Source organism: Rhagoletis pomonella, unplaced genomic scaffold (genome assembly GCF_013731165.1).
Source record: "Rhagoletis pomonella isolate Grant_MI unplaced genomic scaffold, Rhpom_1.0 Rhpom_scaffold_00366, whole genome shotgun sequence".
In the NCBI taxonomy this organism is placed as follows: Eukaryota; Metazoa; Arthropoda; class Insecta; order Diptera; family Tephritidae; genus Rhagoletis; species Rhagoletis pomonella.
In genome coordinates this window covers 1-21,759 of record NW_023458920.1, presented here as the reverse complement: position 1 = coordinate 21,759, position 21,759 = coordinate 1, and the positions used below count along the sequence as shown (strand labels likewise).

General features: G+C 36.8%; 1 protein-coding gene across 1 annotated transcript; it reads left to right on the top strand.

The window, feature by feature from the left end:
- Positions 1-18,877: 18,877 nt before the first annotated feature.
- On the top strand, positions 18,878-21,741 carry LOC118750709 (dynein heavy chain 5, axonemal-like). The gene is made up of 2 exons (XM_036485440.1): positions 18,878-19,454; positions 21,572-21,741. Exons 1-2 carry the CDS (start codon positions 18,891-18,893, stop codon positions 21,713-21,715), a joined length of 708 nt encoding a protein of 235 aa, XP_036341333.1. The 5' UTR covers positions 18,878-18,890; the 3' UTR covers positions 21,716-21,741.
- The last annotated feature ends 18 nt before the right edge of the window (positions 21,742-21,759 follow it).

Here is a 21,759-nt window from a genome sequence, read left to right as displayed (position 1 = left end):
ATTTGAATAGATAAATATAGCTTATTAAATAAAAATTATTAATTCTTTAGGTTATTGGTGTTGGCACAACTTGAAATCTTTAAGTCGCAGGCTTCTTTGTGGGACTGTTTATGTGTGTGTTTTCAACGAAAATCTTTCATCTTATGTGTATGTATGTATATAAATGTGTTATCGAAGGTAATTTCCAATAATTCGAATTCTGTTTTACTGAAATCTTAATATGAATTATTAAGAAATTGACAAATTGAAATTTACAAGACTTGTAATAAATTTTCAGCAATATATGTAAATGGCTGTGTTTATAAACACAATAATGCAAAATATCACTCTCTTTTAAATCAAAGTCCAAATTGAACAAATTTATCTTGTAGGGTTGTGAAATTAAAGATACTGATGGTTGGCATATCGGCGTTAATGAATTCAGCCAACATTTAAAAACTTCGCCATTTAAAAAGGGCGATGCATCGATACATCGATGTTGCTCCCCAAAAACATCCAGCACTAGCGGAAATATGAAACGATACGAGTAAATACAAGTACATAATCGATAGGTCTCGTTCGATACCAAGTAATTTTGGTATCGATACTTTTAATCCAAGAACTGAGTAGGGTAGATCCCTGCAAAAATCGCGACTACTCCATGCATGCGTGTAAAGAGTATCACCTAAGGACCAAGGAGTACTCCAAAATTAACCACAATTCATATAAAAAATATGACCCCATTAACATTGTGATGTCCTAGGGCAGGACCATATACTCCATCCCTGCATTACATCAGAGTAGCACAAAACTACTCCAAAATATTAACAATAGCATTGTTGTTATATTTTTTCGTCTGTACATGCTTTTGTTCTTCACTTCACCGATGCTTTTTCGCAATTAATAAAAACCAAAAACAAAAATTAAAAATGACATGTTGCCTCTGACGGCATTCGAACCCGAACATGCTGGGAGCTAACAACTAACAGCGAGCACCCCTACACGTTCAGCTACAGACAGACACGAAAATGTGCTTTCAAATTCTCAACTTAAATTACATTTCGTTAAAACACGAGCGGTGATCGGGTGACAAACAATAAGCTGGCGCGGACACACCAGTTGGTTCGCTACAGCATGACAGGGGAACACTTTTGTAAGTACTCCAATAAACTACAAATAGACTATATGGTCCAACGATTTTTGCAGGGATATAGCTATTGGTTCCGTACAAGGCGTATTTAACAGGTGATAGCAGCACCCTTTTATTTTTCTTCGCCTCACGGCTTCATATGTCAAATGGCTGCTGGTGATTGGTTGGAGCAATTGATCCTTTATTGTTTTCTGTTCTCTTTCACATCCTTCGTACGAAAGTTTTTGACAGTCCTCGCCACAAAAGCAAAAACAAAACACATGTACATTTTGTTATTGTCGTACCGATAGCACCTTATTGAATACGTCTTGGTTCCGTAATGGAAATCTCAGCCAAAACTATCAGCTTTTTGCGTTCGCGTACGCAAAAAACTTGCAAAGTAGGGGAAATTGAGAGAGCAAGGTTACATTTCATTTTACGGGGAAGCTGTTAGTTTCTGCTGATCAAAAACAGCTGGTGGGAATTTACGCAAATCACACAATTGTGATTTGGTGATTGGTTTGGAAGTTAGAATCGATAAAATGCTACTAGTTAAACTTGTAAGAACCAAAGAACGTAGATAATAAGAAGGGACAACTAGTTATATTTGTAGCGGAAGTGCGCAACAGGGGCATGTCTTCTCTTTTCTCGCTACAATTATAACGAGTTGTCCTTTCTTATTATCTACGTTCTTTGTAAGAACTAAGTAGTTATTCGTTTAATCAATAAACTGTGTCAGGATAACACTTGGTGATGGGTTTTCGTACGTTTTAAATTTTATACTTTTGAATGTAAACAAAAATTTTATAAGCTGTTTTATTTCTATCTCAGTTATAACATTACTTTATTAAAATTTTGCACGAGACTGTTTTTTTAATATTATTTTAACTATTTCTTAAAATCATCGAAATTTGTTAATAATAACATATCGTCGCTTGGCGCGCAATAACTCGTAACCGCCGAATGCAATACCACGTATGAAGTGGCTGAGTAAAAAAAATTAATTTCGGGACCAATAATTTTAGAGGAAGCCCATATTTAATAAGTTCAGTTAAAAAACCATTCAGTTTAGAAGAAAATAAGTTTATTTGCACTTGAGGTATTGCGCGCCAAGCGACGATATAGTTCCCATAAAACCGATTGTTCATATATGAGGCTTTTTACTACGAAATATATCAATAATAAATTAGGGTGATTTTCAGAAATACTAATATTAAAAAACAGTCACGTGCAAAATTTTAGAAACATAACTTTGGGGAATTATTTAAAAAAAAGTAAAATTTTCCATTACCATTACTTCCAATCCAATCAACGGGAACACCATTGGATTTAGAAATCCCCAATAAGGTGCGAGGAACTATCAAAACCTGTGCTGAAGAAAAAAAGTTCAAGATCCGAGCACAGTTTTATTATATATACAAAACAAGAGAGATTGGATAGATATCGCAGATGTCTTTATGAATGGAGACACGGAAGACTAAAACTTCCATCATTGTTATTAAAAAATTGTTATTAAAAAAATACGCTCCTTGCTTTCTCCGCTTTTTTTCCATTTTTCTTCTAGCTTCGATGAAAATCGACTGATAAAGAGTTTTACCTCTTTTGATGACTTTTCGGTGATCTCAGAAAAATCATATTTCAAGGTTAAAACTTTATAAAGCATGCTATTTTTGTATTTTTTTTTAATTTTTCGGCCATTCTTCCAAAATAATTTTTCCGATATCAAGTAGGAATGATTTCGAAAATAATTAGAAAGAAAAGTTGTACAGAATTATGCAGATAGAAACTGTTTTATTTAGAACCTATAGGGCCACAGCTATGATATATATAAATTTTAGACTGGGGACAGGTGGGGAAATTCTACTTTCATACTAATAAACGCAAATAGTTAAAAAAAAAAACGAAAATTGAGATTTGGACATTTTTTCTTCACTAATAAATAGTGATAAATACAATATAATATAGAAAATAAATGGTACTTACCTTTGGCTTGCAAATCCATTACAAACATAAAGTAAACATACCTCTATAAAATAATGGCATGCAAAATAGCAATAAGTCCACGTTGTTTTTCTGACAAGAACAATTAATTACTTATTCTCGAACAATAATCATGCAAAAATATTATCTAATTCATAAGAATGAGAATATTGGTTGTCATTTTCAACATTTATAATGCAAAAATTCAGTGTCGACTTTTGTCCAGCTAGTTTGTCCTATTCGAATCACTGTGCGTCTGCCACGCTCTTACTTTGTCCCTTGAATCAATCTGTTTTGGAAAAATTGTAAGTTTTCGAGTGATGATAAAGTTTTGGAACAGAGTGTTTCGATTGTTACCATAGTTGTCAGTTCATTGATCATTTACCTCGAATAATCAACTAGCAACCGGTAACAATTGTTTATTGTTAGTAAACAATCTTTCGGATGCCGGTAATCAGCTGATCTGATGACGGGTGTACATTCATACATATACAAGGTAAGTACTTACATACGTTAAGTTCACAGACCCTTGGTTATATTGTAGTAGTGCGAAGAATTTACATTATACAAATCTACGTACATACATACATACATCAGACATACATACATACATATGTTTGTATTAAAAGCATTCAACAGTTTTGCAAACATTCTTGTTTCCTTTAGTTACATCTTCTTCTTTATTGCCGCTGTAACTTCCTAAGCGATTTTGGTCGTGTCCAAAACAGCACGCCAGTCCTTTATCTTCTGTGCCAATAGGAAATGCCAAGTGAAGCCAAGTCCTTCTCCACCTGGTCTTTCAATCGCAGAGAAAGCCTTCCTCTTCCTATGTTACCAACATCGCGGCCCGCGTTAAACTCTTTCAGAGCTGGACCGTTTCTGTTCATTAGTACGACATGACCTAGCGAGCGTGGCCGTTGGGTTTCAATTCGCAGCACTATTTCTATATCGGCGGAATCATTGTCTCGAAAGGGGTCGAGCGAAAATGCAGGGTGTGGATGAAGCGTAACACAACATACAGGGGACCCTGTATGCCTAGCCACTCCCACATCAAGACCATAGTGCGCGAAATGCATCTTTCAAGAGGTGAACCTGTTTCTACAGAACATTATGGATCTAGACCCGGAGGGTGTCAAATTTACTCTCTCCCCCCTAATCCAGGGTGTCATGCCTCACCGTGCCCATTGGAAGGTTTGCAGTCAGGGGGCTTTCCGACTGTAGTCTAACGGCGCCTCCCGGATACCTGTCCGCCTCCGGGAGTAACGGTGGACTTGCTGCGGCATGGGACTCTGCCGTGGTCCACCGTTTTTTCCCCTTTCCTTATTTTCCGGCCACTGAAAGGCCTCGGCTCAGTAGGTGGCCAAAGAACCAGAATGATGAATACAACAAATAAAGAAGGCTCCGAACCCTGCAAGGGTAGTGCCGCCGCTGGACACGGCGTTGAAAAGTCCAAAACACCAACCACCTTGGAAACTGCATCGACGGAACCGAGAGGACCTGAACGGTCCAAGCAGCTTCGGGCTTCCGCAGAAGCTGGAAGGATTGCTAAACCCCCAGAGGGAAAGCGGATCTCCAGGGATGCCAGTGGTACTATACCCTATGAGGGAAAGTCGAAGCCGGCGGGAAAGCTGCGGAAGGCCCCCTCCTCCATGCCCATCCAGGGCACACTAAAACCGCAAGGTGAAGTGGTCGAGCTAAAGTTCTCCAGGGACAAGCAGAGGACCACTGCCGCGGGAAAATCCTCGAAGACCGGGGCAAATGACCTCGAACTGCACCCCGGCTGCTCCAAAGCAGCAACTAAAATTTCGAACTCCGTCAGGGCCCAGCGTGACCGAAGGGCAGCCCCTAAGGTCCTCAAAAGGCTGGGGGTCTTCCCGCATGACCAACTGACAGAGGAGCAAAAAGCCTCTCTCAAGTGGGCCATGGGAGTCTTCGCTGCCAGCGACAAGCGATCCTCCGGGAAAGGCGGGAAGGACAAACCACTCACTCTGGAAAACCCAAGGAAGGACCTTACCTCCAAGAGACAGCGATCTCAGGACGACATCTCGAGTGCGTCCAAGAGGTATAGGGATTCCTCCCCATTTAACCGTCCGTCAATGAGCTAGAAGCAATGGACATAACCGATTCTGAGGATGGAGCAGATCCTACAAATTAATCTGCACCACTCCAAGGCAGCCTCGGCTGCTCTCCTTCTTCGCCTCCGCGATAAAGCTGAGGACTTGATTCTAGTCCAAGAACCTTGGACCGTCAGAAACAAGGTTTGCGGACTGAACTCTGATGCCTACCAGGTGGTGACAGCTCCAGTAATAGGTAGGATCAGAGCTTGCATTCTAATTAAAAAAGTATATTCTCTTTTTTACTCTCCCAATACAGCGACAAGGACACTATCTGCATCAGCGTACAGCTGAAGGAGAGCGTTATCTGGCTGGCAACAACCTACATGGCCCACGACAGCCATGCTATTCCACCCTATAGACTGGAAGAAGCGGTGAAGAAAGCAAATCCCGGTCATAATAGGGGCCGACTCTAATTCACATAACACGATCTGGGGCTCAAGCGACACCAACTCCCGGGGAGAGTTTTTATCTGACTTTATTCTTTTATACAATCAATTGAGGGGCTCCTCAATTATGCTAAGCCAACAGGTCTTTGGCAACCATACAAAGACGCACTCAAAGTTTTCAAGAAGGCCATAAAAAGGGCGAAACGCGAATCTTGGCAAAACTTCTGCAACAACATGGAAGATAACTCTGAAGCCAACAGGCTGAGGAAGGTTCTCTCGAAATCCTCTTCGAGTATGAACTCTATCCAGAAGCCTAACGGTGACTGGACGACATCATGTAACGAAATGCTGGAGGTCCTTATGAGCACTCACTAACCGGGCTGCTCGGGCGAAAAGCCGGAGGTGTCGTCCTACTTGTCTCTGGGTGATACCGTTAGGGACGTCGTAAGTGAGGAGAGGGTGGAATGGGCTTTAATGTCTTTCCAGCCCTACAAATCTCCGGGCCTTGACGGAATTTTTCCCGCTCCACTACAGGAAGCTAAGACATACTGTGCCCCCTTGCTTTCTCAGATTTTTACATCCTGCCTAACCCTGACTCACATACCACATGAGTGGACTAAGGCAAAAGCTGTATTCTTACCAAAAGGAGGCAAGGCCGCTCATGTGAAACTTAAGGATTTCAGGCCTATAAGCCTTACTTCATTCTTCCTTAAAACTCTAGAGAGGCTCATCGACGAATATATTCGACGGAATATAAAAAATTACAACCTCTCCCCGAACCAGCATGCATATTCCAAAGGAAAATCCGTGGATACCGCACTCCATGAAATCGTATCGACGATTGAAAAAGGATTGGCCTTAAAGGAATACACGCTCGGAATTTTTTCGATATCGAGGGTGATTTCAACAATACCTACCCGAAGTCTGTTGTTAACTCCCTTCTCATGGCGGGGGTGCAGCGGGGTCTGGTAGATTTTGTTGGGCTCCTTCTTGAAAAGACTACTATTCTATCAGAACTGGGGGATGGTTCCATCACAAAGTATGTGACCAGAGGCATCCCCCAAGGGAGCGTTCTCTCCTCTCTGCTCTGGAATCTAATAGTGGACACCCTGCTTCTAAGCCTAAAGGGTTGTCAAGTCACAGCGTACGCTGATGACATAGCAGTCGTGGCAACGGGCAAACATCTTCAGGTCCTGAGTGGGTTATTGCAAAACGCACTCGGTCTGGTTAACATCTGGTTCAAGGAATGTGGACTTAGCGTCAATCCTACCAAAACAGAAATGGTACTTTTCACAAGGAAATATAAAACTCCCTTATTTAAACCTCCTACCCTAAACCGAGTGGCACTTACTCTCTCAACCGAGGTCAAATACCTTGGAATTATTCTAGATAAAAAACTTGACTGGAGGCGCCACATTGAAGACCGCTCCAGAAAGGCCAATTCCGCCCTTTATGCCAGTAAGACGGCTATAGGCAAAAAATGGGGAATAAAACCACACATACTACACTGGATGTACACAGCTGTGATAAGACCCATCCTTTTCTACGGGGTCACCGTATGGTGGCCTGCGCTAAACAACATTTTGTCCAGAGCCAAGTCGGAACGGGTGCAGAGGACGGCTGCCATGCTAGTCACGGGAGCACTGCCCACTACACCTACCAAATCTTAGGAAATAATGTTAAATCTTCCACCTGAGGACAGACCTCAGATTCGGACACGCAAAAGTTCTTAAAACTCTCCCACTCCTCTACTCTGCTTAAACAACAAATTCTCCACAAGGATCCCAGCAGAATTGGACGCAGTAATGGAGGCGGCACGGTGGGTTATAACCTCCGCCCCTCCAGGACGGCCTATTGCTATCTATTCTGATAGCCAGGCTGCTATCAAATCTCTCAATTCTAACGGAACAACGTCCAAACTAGCCATAGAATGCAGGAAGATTCTCAACCTGCTGGCATCAAAATGCTCCTTGACTGTTGTATGGGTCCCTGGACATAGGGACACTCCTGGCAACTGCCTAGCCGACGAGCTGGCAAGGAGAGGGACGGAAACATCTGAAGTCAATTTTGCTCAGAATGCGGGCATACCTCTAACCTCCTGCAAACACAGACTAAAGGCGGAACTCGTCGAGGAGGTAAATATCAGGTGGCTGTGGAAACCACTAGCAGGCAAATTTGGCCAAAGATTGATGTAAAGCGAACCATAGCTCTTACCCGGCTGGACCGCTCCTCTCTCAAAATAGTAGTCGGGGTAATCACCGGACACTGCCTGATGGGCACACACGGAAAAAGGCTAGGATACCCCACCAACGATTTTTGTCGCAGTTGCAGAGACGAGGAAGAGGTGGAGACCGTTGAACACTATCTCTGCCATTGTCCCGCCTTGGCCAACACGCGCAACCGATTCTTCAACAAGTACTTTCTAGATTGTTTAGCCGATTTGAACTCGGCGAACGTCCTCGACTTTTTGTGCTATATAAAACGCACTCGGTGGTTCAATTACTAAGGAAGGGAAAGAAACAAATGGCTTCGGCCAATTGTATCACAACGGGCTTTTCCAGCCCACGTGTGCTCCGCGCTCTTCGCGGGGCTACCACTCCAACCTAACCTAACCTCACCTATTGTCTCGAAAACTCCAAGAGCCGCTTCATCAGATGTTTCCATTGACTAATACATACATACACATATACGATAAATATGTAGATGAAGCAAACAAGTTAGAATACTTCAAATTTGCAGCAAATTCTAACGGAATTGCAATTACATACAGTAAAAAATTTGCATTTTAATCAATTAGATCGTTTGCGCTCTGCTGAAGGTTGAAGTTCAAACAGTTGTCAGAGGTTATGTACTGTCAATTCATAAGGGATCTCTTTTCGAATGATTTTTTACCTTATAGGACCTAAAACTGGACATTCGTTGATATTGCCGCTATTAACGTTTTTAGAGCTTTTTTTTATTTACATGGTTTCGTATAAAAAAGAAGTCATTTGCTAGCGGCGAGAGTTGTTTGATTTGTGTGCATGGGGCAGCTGCCGTGGCGTAGTAGTTACAGATGCGCACTAGCCGCCGGTGGTACCTAGGATCGCTTCGTGGTCCAATCAACAACAACAAAGAAGGCACTCTAAAGCGGTCGCCAGTCGACAGGCAAACTCATGCATTTCTGTCCTTAAAAGGTTCTCTTTCTCTTAAAAGCCATCTCCTATTTGAGGGCAGCATACAACTATATGTACACGCTTTTAATTTGTGAATCAACCTCGGCCAAACACTTAGAAAAATGAGTGAAGCGCCAAATGCATTTTTTTGTTTTATTAAGTTTCCAGAGCAACAATATAAATAATAAACATCCAAAATATGCCCTGTGCGAAAATTTTTAGTGAACGTGGAGCAAATGGATTATGCATGCATCGGCATTAGTTCTTGCTGCTACTTTCTGTTCAATCCTCTTAAAGAAAATTATTTGTTTGTTCAGAATCTCGAAATAATAATATTTATAATTTCTAATGTGAATCTTAGAACCTGCGAACCAGCATTTTATTAGCCAAAATAGCATTGGTTGTAATTAATTTAAGTACTTCATTCAATCGGATTTCTCGCTGGCGTAGATGTCCTTCGGTTGCTTGAAATTCCTATGGACGCAGGACCGTTTGATCGATGTATCGGCATTCGCTGCGCAGCTAACGCAAAGCATTGAAGAAAACGAGCTGGCATTTTCGTTCGAACAGCCTTTCTGAAATAACGCAGTAACTATAATATTCACATCAGTCCTTACAAAAAAAAAAAAAAAACAATAATTATAAGTACCTAATTAGAAAGTTCGCAGTGTGCGTGCGTGCGTGCATTTTTGAATTTTGAACGGCAAATGCCCACCGCAGCGACTGCAGAATGTTCGTACATAAAAATACTCGAGCGCAATTTGCTGAACATGCGGCCGCCATTCGTGGCGACAGCAGCTCTGAGGACGAAGAGGAGGGAGGCGATGCGTTGCAGGTGAAATTCAAATGAAATTTTTGTCTAAATTGTTGAAAATATTTTAAACGTTCGCTTTTAAATTGCAACTATTAATTAGTACAGTTATTTTGACTTGAGGGTTTGAGGTGAAAACAAAAATAAAAAGCCAACATTAAATATTCTCTGGTTGATTATGTAACCGGGTTACATAAGAATGGATGTGCCAACTTTGCTTTGTCTCTGTTGACAGTACTGTACATGTGTTTGAAATTTATGATTAAAGTAATCATAAGTGAATTTAAATTCTCTTTGAACTTCTAAAGGTATGTAATTTCTTCCGAATATTCTTATAGTCAGTGGAAATTCAGGTCCAGTTAAATATTAATTTTCTAGTAAATGTACGCAAGTAAATATGTACACTAGGCGACAAATGAAAGTGTACACCTTGTTCTAATATAATTTATTTTTTGATACTACTTTTGCCTTTTTTATTTATTTAACAAGTACAATTTGCAAAAGCTGGTTTTTGTGAAATTTTGTTGCTAACGGTATCTCGCAATATACATGTATACATATTTCGCAAGAAATTCATGCTTATATGGGCAAAGTGCAAAAATCCGTCACCAAGAAAAAATCCTCAAAAATTAAGGGGATTTTTTAGCCGCTTGAAACTTGCATTTTCATTAGACTAAAATTGAATGGGCTACACAACTGCATATTCAATATTCTAGAAATTTTGAATGAAAAGTGGAAAATATTGGTTAAAATTTTTTTAATCCATATATAATTGCTCAGTCATACGACTTAGTTAGGGCGATCTGGAGTAGCTAAAGAATTGAGTAATATATCAAATTAAAATGCGTGTTACACAGGTTAGGGCGATCTGCAGCAGTGCAAGAATTGAGCTACAAATATATCAAATTAAAGTGCAAGCTGCAGTTGCAGTTGGCCGTGTTCGTCACAAAAGTAAAACGTGGCAGAATAGTCGATAGTCTATGAAAAATATTAACACATTTTCCGTGGAATTGTGATTCGGATGGATTCGTATTATTCATAGTTTTGAAATATATTTCGCGAAGGCAAAATATAAAAATAGCTGAGATCACTTTCTTTTTCGGACACCTAGGATATCACTGAAAAATTTAAAAGACTCTGAGTGACGGTAAAACTCAAAGCTTGAAAAATTGTTTGATACAATTATCTATCCAAATTAGCAGGTAGATATATTTAAAATTTTTTAGAACCTGTGGTTGAATTTTTGCACTGAAAGGGTTAAGAAAGCTTTAGTATAAAAGTGTGATACCAAATGCCTTTCACCATGAAACCGCGCCAATTTTCAGTGATTTTTGCTTTTCAGACTACGATCAATAAAACCCTTGCACTGATATTGTGAAGGGTTGGACTATACCTTAAAAAATACTGTTTTCTCATGGCCCACTGTGCGATGCTTTGAGTAGCCCTTGAAAATCTTAAAAATTATTTTGAGTTATCAGGTCTCTAGCAATAAATACAAGATTAATTCTTGTCTTTCATGAAGTTCTTTAAATAAATCTTGAGCTAAATACTAAAGTATATTCATGAATATCACGCTTTACTTTTTACATAAATTCAAATCCTTAATATTAGTAAGTACCTATTTCTTTACTGCATTCACCCGAATTTCGGCGGTTATTACTAGTTTTCGTGAGCTTTATATACGTAAAGTGTGAAACTTTGATTTAAATGGTTTATATTATAGAATGAACCATATTTTCATTAATAATTAATGCAATAAATTTTTCATGAAAATAATTGTGAATAATAGATTAGAAAAAGGTGCCCACTTTCATTTGTCGCCTAGTGTATGTACATATATACCACCGAGTCAATAAAAAAAAAACTTTATATTAAATTCTTTTCTTTACAGAATACCTTTCTTTTACAATTATGTTATGCTTATTGGATTTTTTGATTTGCATAAAAAATATTTTTATCCACCTCAATCGGGGGTTAGCCCCTGAAGTTTAAGAATTTTGGTCTGGTAAAAGTTTTCAGAAATTTAAAACATTCTATTTTGTATTTTGAGTGTTGGATAACAATTTTTTCTTCTATGTTTAAATACGTTTTTTTTTTTTTTTTGATTACGCAGTGGAACAATCACTTGAGGGCTCAACCAAACTAGAAGTAAATTACTACGAATTTACTTACCACAAACTGGTTTTAATTTTTGAGTTAGCCCTCAACAGTTTCCCTGAAATTTTTTCATAGCGTAGTTTCCAATTTTTTACCATATTTTACAAAACACACAATTATAATATGTGCACATTAATTCATATTCAGCAATATATGTAGATATACATATATGCATATATATCTATAATTTTTGCAGCATTTTGAAATTATTTTTGAATTTTGTAAACTAATACATTTTGGTATTTTTGAATTTTGCGGCTTTTCATTGTTATCCTCGATGGTGCAAAAACAAAACCAAAAAATAAAAAAAACTTTTGGTGCAAAATATGCAAACTCATCCTAATGAAATTTACATTTTATTTAAATTGAGTTTGTTTCATTGCGTGGCCGGTGCTAAAAAACGCATGAAAAATACAAATTTCATTATTAATCCACACAAACGGAATCGTTTTTGAAAAAAAAAAATGACTACCGACGCCGACGAAGCGCAGCGACGACGTGAAGAATGCGAACGCAAAGCTCGACGTGGGGAGATGGACCCCCGTTTGGAGTTCACTTTCCAACTGCTCATCGACGCAACGCAGTTGCCAAGGCATCAACTTATGGATTACATATTCGAGGGAGATATGGTGGGTAACGAACTAAGAAAAGTGGTAAATATTTAGAAAGTTTCCGATACCACATATCCATGTATGTACATATGTACATTAGACTGCATCACCAAAAAAAGTTGCGGTTTTTCCGCCGGGATTACAAAATTTATTATATTTTAAGACGTCCACCAAAATATTTCGGAAAAATATTAAGATTTAAGCGAGCTGGACCAGTATGAAAATACCTCCAAAAATGAAATTTTTTATGAATAAAAATAGTTTCTTAAAGAACTTTTTGAAAAAAGTCCCCTCAGATGACAAATTAGATTAAGCTTAAAAAATTTGCATAAAAATATTTAAAAATATTTTCAACGGAACCGTAAGAATGAGATTTTTGATGCTGTTTTGTTTACTTTTTTCAAAGATTGGCTTACGAAAAACTTGAATAACTGGGCCAAAAATGTTCTGATGTAGACTTATGGGATCTCAGTATAAAAGTATTTTCACACTGGTTTTATTTCTGGCCAAAAAAACGTCATTCGGGTCCCATCTTGTTTTTTCGAATACCAACACATCTTAATTCAACTGTGAATGACGTTCGTTCATCCTACCTTTCTCCTCCATCCTTTGAATGAATTTATTAGCAAAGAAATAAAAAGGGTGAGAAAATACCTTTCCATTGACACCTCTTAGGTCTAAATCGGAAGAGTTTAGGTTCAGTTTTTCACGTTTTTCCTAGACCAATCTTTGAAAAAAGTTAAAAAACAGCATCAAAAATCTCATCATTACGATTCCGTTCAAATATTTTTTTAAATTTTTTTTTTAAATATTTTTATGCAAATACTTTAAGCTTAAACAGTTTTGTCATTTGAGGGGAATTTTTCAAAAAAAGTCTTTAAGAAACTATTTTTATTCATAAAAAACTCCATTTTTGGAGGTATTTTCAAATCGGTCCAGCTCACTTAAATCCTAATATTTTTCCGAAATATTTTGGTGGACGTCTTAAAATATAGTAGATTTTATAATTCCAATGGAAAAGTGGTATCGGTTTTTTTTTTATGGGGAGTGATGCAGTCTAATGTACATACATATACATATGTATATGTAAGAGGACTTTTTTTTGGTAAATAAACGAAGAAGATAAGTATTAGTTTCCGATCATGATCGATCCGGATGATGAGATACTTTTTCTCTGAAGAGATCAAGTTGGGGATAAAAATATTAGCAATTCCCATATTAGCTGAAATTTTGGGGGCCAATAAATTGCACATTTGTTCACATAATAATCGCATTTTTGATATTCAATCGGCGCTTTTATTGAGCACTGGGTGGATTTAAGGCTTTCAATTATTTGGAACGTGTATTCTTACCGCGGGTTTTTCTAATTCAATTTCTAGTTAGTTTTTAATATATGTAGTTGGTTTCAAAAATTATCCCTTCTGATGCACATTTCATACATACATACATACATACGTACATACACGTGAAGCTTCAAATCTAAAGCACCCTCTTCCCGGCAGTTGGATGAAATCAATCAACTTTTTTTGCCCAACATGAAAAACAAACTTCTATGGTTTTATCAAGAAGTCGATGAGCCCGAACCGCAAGTTGTGCAGGATCCCAACAAACCAGGACCATCACGGAGTGGCATCGCATCGAGTAGCTCAAAGACTCCGCAGGGTACATCCTTTCTGAAAATTATCACCAATATGCGCATGTACATCTTTATACACATCTAAAATCACAAATACCAGCAAGTAAATATATCGTCGATGTTTTTGCAAAACCACTCACCGATCAGTCGCAAAACCGCCTAAATCGCCATTGTGGCAAAAATGAGATTTGGTAACCCTGAACTCCAGGCATCGAGATTTATGCATAAAAATCGTATAATCGTTATTGAAACTACAGATCTGAAAAATTATAGCTGGAGAAAATACCGCCTATGAAGGCAATGCCTTCAAAGAAAACCCGTTTTTTCGCTCTCCTTTAAAGTTTTAGTGCCGTAAGAAAGGCGTTTTTGCAATTAGTCGATGGGTGGTTTTGCAAAAACATTGACGATATATATACATATATACAGTGGCGGTCAAAAATGTGTGAATGGTGTTTCGTTTTTAATATTTACAATGTTTTTCAAACTAAATTTTTTTAATGTTTTTTTTTTTTTTTTTGTAAAAATGTGTTTATGTTTTAACAAAAACCATATATATCACACTTTATTACGTTTTAGCCAGCATTTTTTAGATTTTTGGGTATGCAGTTTTTGGCTAACGGCTTTTTCTCAAACGAAATTGTTAAATATCAATGCAATTTTTAGCCGCTCAAAACTTGAACTAATTTCACTAAAATTTTATAATCCTGTTAACTGCATACCCAAAAAATTAAAAAAGTCTGGTTAAAAAGCTAAATTCTGTATAAAGTTTAAAAGTGTGATTTATATGGTTTTTGTTAAAGCATGAACCATATTTTGATAAAAAAATAAAAAAAAATTATTGCTTGAAAAACATTGTAAATATTAAATACGAAACACCATTCATCCACTTTCAACCGCCACTGTACATATAAATATGTATGCATATCCACACATTCGTGCAGCATTAAACAGCAATTATCTTCCATTGAATGTATCTCTTTCGTCTAAAAGGTACCTCGCCTAGCGGATCTGCGCCGTCAAAACCAAAGAAATTGTTTCTCACAGATGGATGGAGTTGTGCTTTCACCGGGATTTGCATTTACATATTTCGCGTAAACACTTCAAAACAATTGCCCGAAGAAGGCTTCCAAAAGGATCTGTAAGTTCGATTAGCTTTTCGCTTGTACAATCTCATACATATGAACTTAAGTACATAAGTATGTGTTTACATATATGAAGGGCGTATTTTTGGAGTCTTTTCGTTGGAGGTTTAAACAAACACAAAGTAAATATTTACTTTTATGTTTTCTACATTAAGTCCTCTCTAAGGTCATGCTTGACTATCCGGGCTTATATGTAAGTAATCCACAGCCTATTAAATAGCCTTTGTGAGTTGTTGGGTTCAAATGTACGTATGTACGTACATACGAGAGCCCTGCACGCTTATAATAGCCAATTACTATATGTATGCTGAGTATTTTCATTGCACATACATATCGCCGTTTAAAGTACAAAACCGCGTATCGTCGTTCTGCGAAACCCCGTAACCAGCGTTGCCGTTTTAGTCCTTTGTTGGCTAGATTTAGCTACCACATACTTTTTTTGGTTACATAAATCTAAAATTGCCCTTAGCCCATTTTTAGCTCTTTGGAGAATTGATTCATACTTGGCATGAACAAGTTATATATGCTTAATTTGATCTATGTTTTTTTTTAAGAATGTAAGAGATGAAATTTTAAACTAAAAAAGACTGATATATATACATATATGTATTGTATATTCCTTACGTTTTTATACATATGTACATACTGTAAAAGTGTTAGGGCTGTTAACTTATCTATTAACGATTTAACTATGGTTTAAAATAGATAAGTTTACGGCCCTTAATATGCCGTGTATGTTCTTGTGGTGTGATTGTACCAGCTGCTGGTGCGACTTCAAAAACTATTTGAAAATTTTATGATTGTGAAATTAGCTCAGTTTTCTAACCCCCCTTATTCTAGAAATCGAATTTTCGTAATTCGTAATTCGCAGCCACGCTACGAAAAATGAAAAATCCACATGCTGCAACCCTTGCGGAAACATGTGCAGCATTGCCAGCTATCAGTTGATTTTCGAAGATAGCTGAATGAAGGAAAACATAGAGGAAAGAGGGGCTTCCGCATTTCAAAGGCATATAACATTTCTTGTGCATATCACTCCGGCTACGCCGTCCACAATATTTTTGCGCAGAGCCCACGTCAAAATTTGCAAAAAAGTGCATAGTGCAAACCGAGTTTATTAATAAGTTAGTGGTAGGAAATTTGAAACATTTACATATCTTAAATAAAATGTGAATCCTTTGATTACACGTGTATGTTAAAGTTTTTGAATTCGGGTTATGCGTTTGGACACAACAACCGAAAATCATTGTACAAATAACTAAACTAAAGTTTCTCCATAAGGGGCAACGAAAGAGTTGCAGAATAGGGGTGTAAGTAAAAAGTATTTTTGGCGGAAATTTCTTGCTCTATATGAGTCAAAGCCGTGTTTGTGGAAGATTAAGTTCACGATATTGCAGTTGCGAATTAGAAAAAAAACAATGTTTAACAAAATGGTGGAAAAATTATGGTAGAATTATTATGGTAGAAATTATTTCCTCGACCTCATTTGTAAAGAAATAAATATTGTACCAGCATGCTGGTAAGTTATATGATTCGAGCCTGATGGTACAATCACTTGATGGAGCCCTTTTATACAAAAAGGTTTTTGGTTCGATAAAATATTAGCTTTTTTCCAGAGGTCATTGTTTTTCTATACCATTACTTATTGAAAATGTTTGCGTGTATACTTAAATATGTACCCAACAAACACAGTCTCTAGCGTTAGAGAAACAAAGAAAGAGCAGTTTGAAATTCACGTTCGAATCCCATTAGAGATCAACATTCGAATTCGATTAGAGAATTAATATTATCTCGAGTCGAGAACTATATATGCCCCTTTTTGTTTGAGATTGGAGAATGCCGTTTGTTCTCCAATCATTCTCTAATCGATAACTAACCTCAGTGTTTGCTGGGTATATGTAAGTACAAAATTTTAGCTACTATTTTTAGCCACAACGACTTTTTTAGCTCTTTTTAGCCCTTTTTTAAAGGAATTTGGCTACCATTAAAAATGATTCGCGGCAGCATTGCTCGTAATTGACATTTGTGCCAAAAAAGATATTTGCTCGCCGGAAGTTCTAGGCATCAGCCCTTATCCATTTATACTTAAAGCTCAGTTAGTCAACGACATAGCGTAAACGTAGGTTGACGTACGTAGCAGCATATAAAATTTACTCTTGATAGAGAGAGAGAGAAGCAACGGCAACGTCACCGCCATGCGGTGGTGAGTTTTCGTTAACACGCGAATCGCATAAGCTAGATCGTGTCTGCGTCAACCTACGTCTACGCTACGTCGTTGACTGTTTGAGCTTTTAGATATCGATACTTCGATATAAGAAGAACAGATAATTAGAGATAAAAGAGAGAGAAATAGGACTAGCTTGACTCTCTCATGCAAAATCTTGGCATTCCGCGAATTTTAATAAATATTCATCACAATTTGAAACATTTTAATCAGATTTTCTAGAATTTTTTTGAGTATGCAGTTTTGTAGCCCATTAATATAATAAAGTGCAAGTTGGAAGAAGCTTCGACCTACCGTTGATTTTTGGCCATTTTTTGTTCGCGCATTTTCTTCCATACATATTATGTTCAACAATTTTTTTTTTTATGGAGAAAATGAGCAACACCTTCCCCAAACAAATATTTATCAAATATCAACGGTAGGACCTAGCTACTTAAATTTTTCACTTTGAACAGAATAGGTTACAAAATTGCATACTCAGAATTTTTCTAAGAAATCTAATTAAAAAGCTTAAAATTTTTATGAAACTTTGGCAAATTTTGCCAACTTCTGTACAAAGTTTGAAATTTGACTAACATGGTCCTTGTATCTTTCACTTCACTTTCATAAAAAGTAATAAACATTAAATAATCGAAAGGTGAATAGCCAAAGAAAGCTAAAATGTATCTTCCCTATTTATATTTTTGCCACTCTATATACAGTTTTTCATATCCACGATTTTTTTAGGGTATTAGTATTATTTTTTATAATTTCATCAATTATATTATGATATTATTAATAAGGATACTGGCTATGTTTTTGGCTGCCTTATATTCTATGTCCTTTGTGATAACGAAAGTGCTGTACGAAAAATTGTTTTTGGGCTAGAGTTCAGGAAGAGTCTTAATAAATGAATAAAGAAAACACTAGAAATCGGGACTTAATCGGTAGAAATATGAAAAATCGGGCCACTTATACGTTCCGACTTTTAAAAATATTCAGAGGGACAATTTTCTCAAAAACGACACTGTCCCGCTAAAATCGGTACGAGTGGTCACCGTACTTATAGGCGGCAAAGTGACCATCAGCTGAAAATGAAAATACAAAAACAAAATATTTTCGCTTCTGGCTGAGTTGGCGTATCGTCCACACGTAAGTTAAGTCTAGACTAACTAGACTTTTAGTTCTTGAATGAATCATGCTTGCAAGGCATATCAAACCGGTAAATTAAAATATATTTTAAGCAATGAATGTTACTACATATGTAGGTCCCATAGGTTTAACACAAGTTTCTTCGAATTTGTAAAAATTGGGGAGGTTGGTTTAAATTAAACCGCTCAAACGTACATACATACATATGTACATACATATATACTTGGGCTTCACTCTGCAATCATATCGCACTTTCTCAAATGATTCTCTCACAATATGACCCCCAAATGTTGTGATTGGTTATTATATATATTTTTTTTTGTATCTATTATGGATCCGATTCTTATGTTCCCACTCAGATACTGCGGTGTTATCGATGCCAAAAACATCGGTCTGGTCACCTCGATTGAGCGCATCGTCGAATATGTCTTCATGCAGGCATTGGCTTTTCCCAGCTTGGAAGGCGATGAAGAGGATGTTAGCTGCGGTCTGATAAAAGGACAATTGCTGCCGGGCCTAAGGTCCTTCTGCAGTGCTCTGCGTGTTTGTGAGCAAGTGTGCGATCATGTGAATATATTCGACGATAAATGTGATATGTTTGAGAAGATCGAACACGTTGAGGAGGTCAAGGATATGGCAAAGAATCAGGAGTTTTGTGGGCAGCTGGAAGAGCGTGTAAATAACTGGATAAAGGGTATCATGAAGATACTAGGTGAAAGTGAACAGTTACGCAAGGAGAATGACTCGAGCGGCCCGCAGGATGAGTTGGAGTACTGGAAGAAGCGTGGTGCGTTATTTTCGCAACTGTTGGCACATTTGCAGGACCGTGAGGTGCAATATACGTTGCACTGCCTCTTTTTGGCTGGATCGCGGGTTATGCGCGTGTGGAAAGAGACCGATCGAAAGATAACATTTTGCTATAATGAAGCGCGTGATAATTCGAAATTCATTCAGGCTATGGAAACTTGCTGCCACTCTTTGTATTTGGACGATCCGGTAGGTGTCGTGCAGTAATAAATTTTGGTTAATAAAATATGAATATCAATTTTCCAATAAATGAAATACATCCACGAAAAAAAAAATTAAAAAATTTGAAAATAATCTTTAGGGGTCCCTACCGGCGTTTGAAAATATTATAATTTGATAGTTATTGTTATCGAATAATGAATTATCAATACCAATTTAGAGCAATTGCAAGTTTAATTCCAATTTTTTCACAACTTGGTAGCGACTCCTAAAATTATTTTAAAATTTTGAAAGTCCTTATTTTAGCGCATAGGGTGCTATGTATATGTTTTATACATATATACATACATATGGGTGTTTCCATGATGTCGGACGTAACATTCGTACGACTTTAGAGTTAAATAAATCATACCCCGGTGTCGGGAAAATCGATGAAGAGGAGGTCATAACGGACGTGAGAAAACAGAAGTGGTTTCAGACTACATGTAAAAATAAGCAAAACTCTGTGAATCCTGTGAATTTTTCCTTTCTTGAAATAAAGTCAAATAACGGAACCAATTCATTTTTAATCAGAAGCATTTCGTTCTTGGTTTAATTTTGAATTAAAATGTGATAAAGGACGTAACAGACTTTTCCCCCACAATATTTTTTCAAGTAATACATGTGGTATTCTTTTTGTACGTTATCTCTCCCTAGGGTTGCCAACCGTACTATAAAATATAGTATTGTACTATTTTTTGGGTCTGCGTACTATATATACTGTTGGAAAAAAATATATAGTATGCAAAACTACTTAATTTCTTCAATTATAAATATAAATATATTTCAGTAATTTGTAAGAAAGAAATGTTTTAAAAAGGATGACATTTATATTGAAATATTATGACTAAAATAAATATACTTTAAAACAAAGGGTCCACAGATCAAAAATCGCATCATTTTTAAAAATACTTAGAAAGATTTACCGATTTCTCTATTCCTGCAACTTCGGCATCCACAGAAAGAGTTTTTTCTATTAAGATTTTGAAATGGTGAGATGAGAGAGATAAAGCGAATATCTCACTACTAAAAAATTAACTTTGGATTTACATTAATTTATATATTTATAGCGATAAAGCATATGATACTTTCAAAGAAATATATTTTTTATAGAGGAAATGCATAAGACAGAAAAAAGATATATACTTAAAAAGCAATTTTCCTTTTTCTTAAAAAAATACTATATATATTTGAAATGTACTATATTTTTTGAGATTTTTTTGAAAAAGTACCATCTTATATATAGAAATGTTAAATGGTTCTTAGATTTAAAATGACGTTAAGATGAAGTCTCTACTATCAGCAGAACCCCAGATATAACGATCAAAAGAAGTACATGATTAGTCAGAATCACGAAAAAAAGGAAACTTTGACAGATCATATCTCCGAAGAAAAAAAAGAAGAAAAAAATTCGTCCGAAATCCGTCCGACTTAAAAAAGAATGGCTCTTATAAGATTGGCCACGAAATGACCTTGAAATTGACACTAGCGTTATTTTGCCACTCGACATTGGAAATCTTTTTTTTTGTTAATGAATTTTACATATTTCAAAAAAAAAATTCAAGCTAAAGAAAAACTGGCAGGATGGAGGTTACGTTCATTAAGAATATCCCACATATATAATTTAATTTTTAACCGACTTCCAAAAAAGGAGGAGGTTATCAATTCGTCAGAATATTTTTCTTTTTATGTGTGTTACCGCATAACTTTGGACCACGTCAACCGAATTCTTTTTGCATCGGAAAGGTAGTGGCTCAGAAGTGGTCCCATACTAATATGGATTAGATCCCATCACTGGATCATGAAAAAATTAACGGTACTCCTAAATTATTATACGAGATTTGAAGTCGGTTTTATTTTTTGCTTAAAAATTATTTGTTTCAGTTCTTCTCTCCACCGTTTCGCGTTTTCATAACCTTTTTCGCCATCTGAATACGAAATTTAAATTTATAAAGCCGCTTGAGCCCATTTACATACTTGCATTTTCGGTTTACATTTTTATGGAAACACTCATATGGGAGCATTGCTAAATACCTTTTTTACAACCAAATATTTTTTATTCAACAAAGTTTTATGAAATGATTCTTCTTCTTACTTTTATTCAAAAGGTATGCATGAAACAATCGATACTCAGCTTACTCCAAACTGTGCGACTCATCTACAGCGTTTCTCAATTTTACAACACTTCCGAGAGAACCTCATCACTTATGGTTAAGGTTCGTGTTTTATATTTTATTTTCATTGAAAATTAACTAGTACTGTAATTAATCTATTGGAATAGCTTGAAATAATTTTA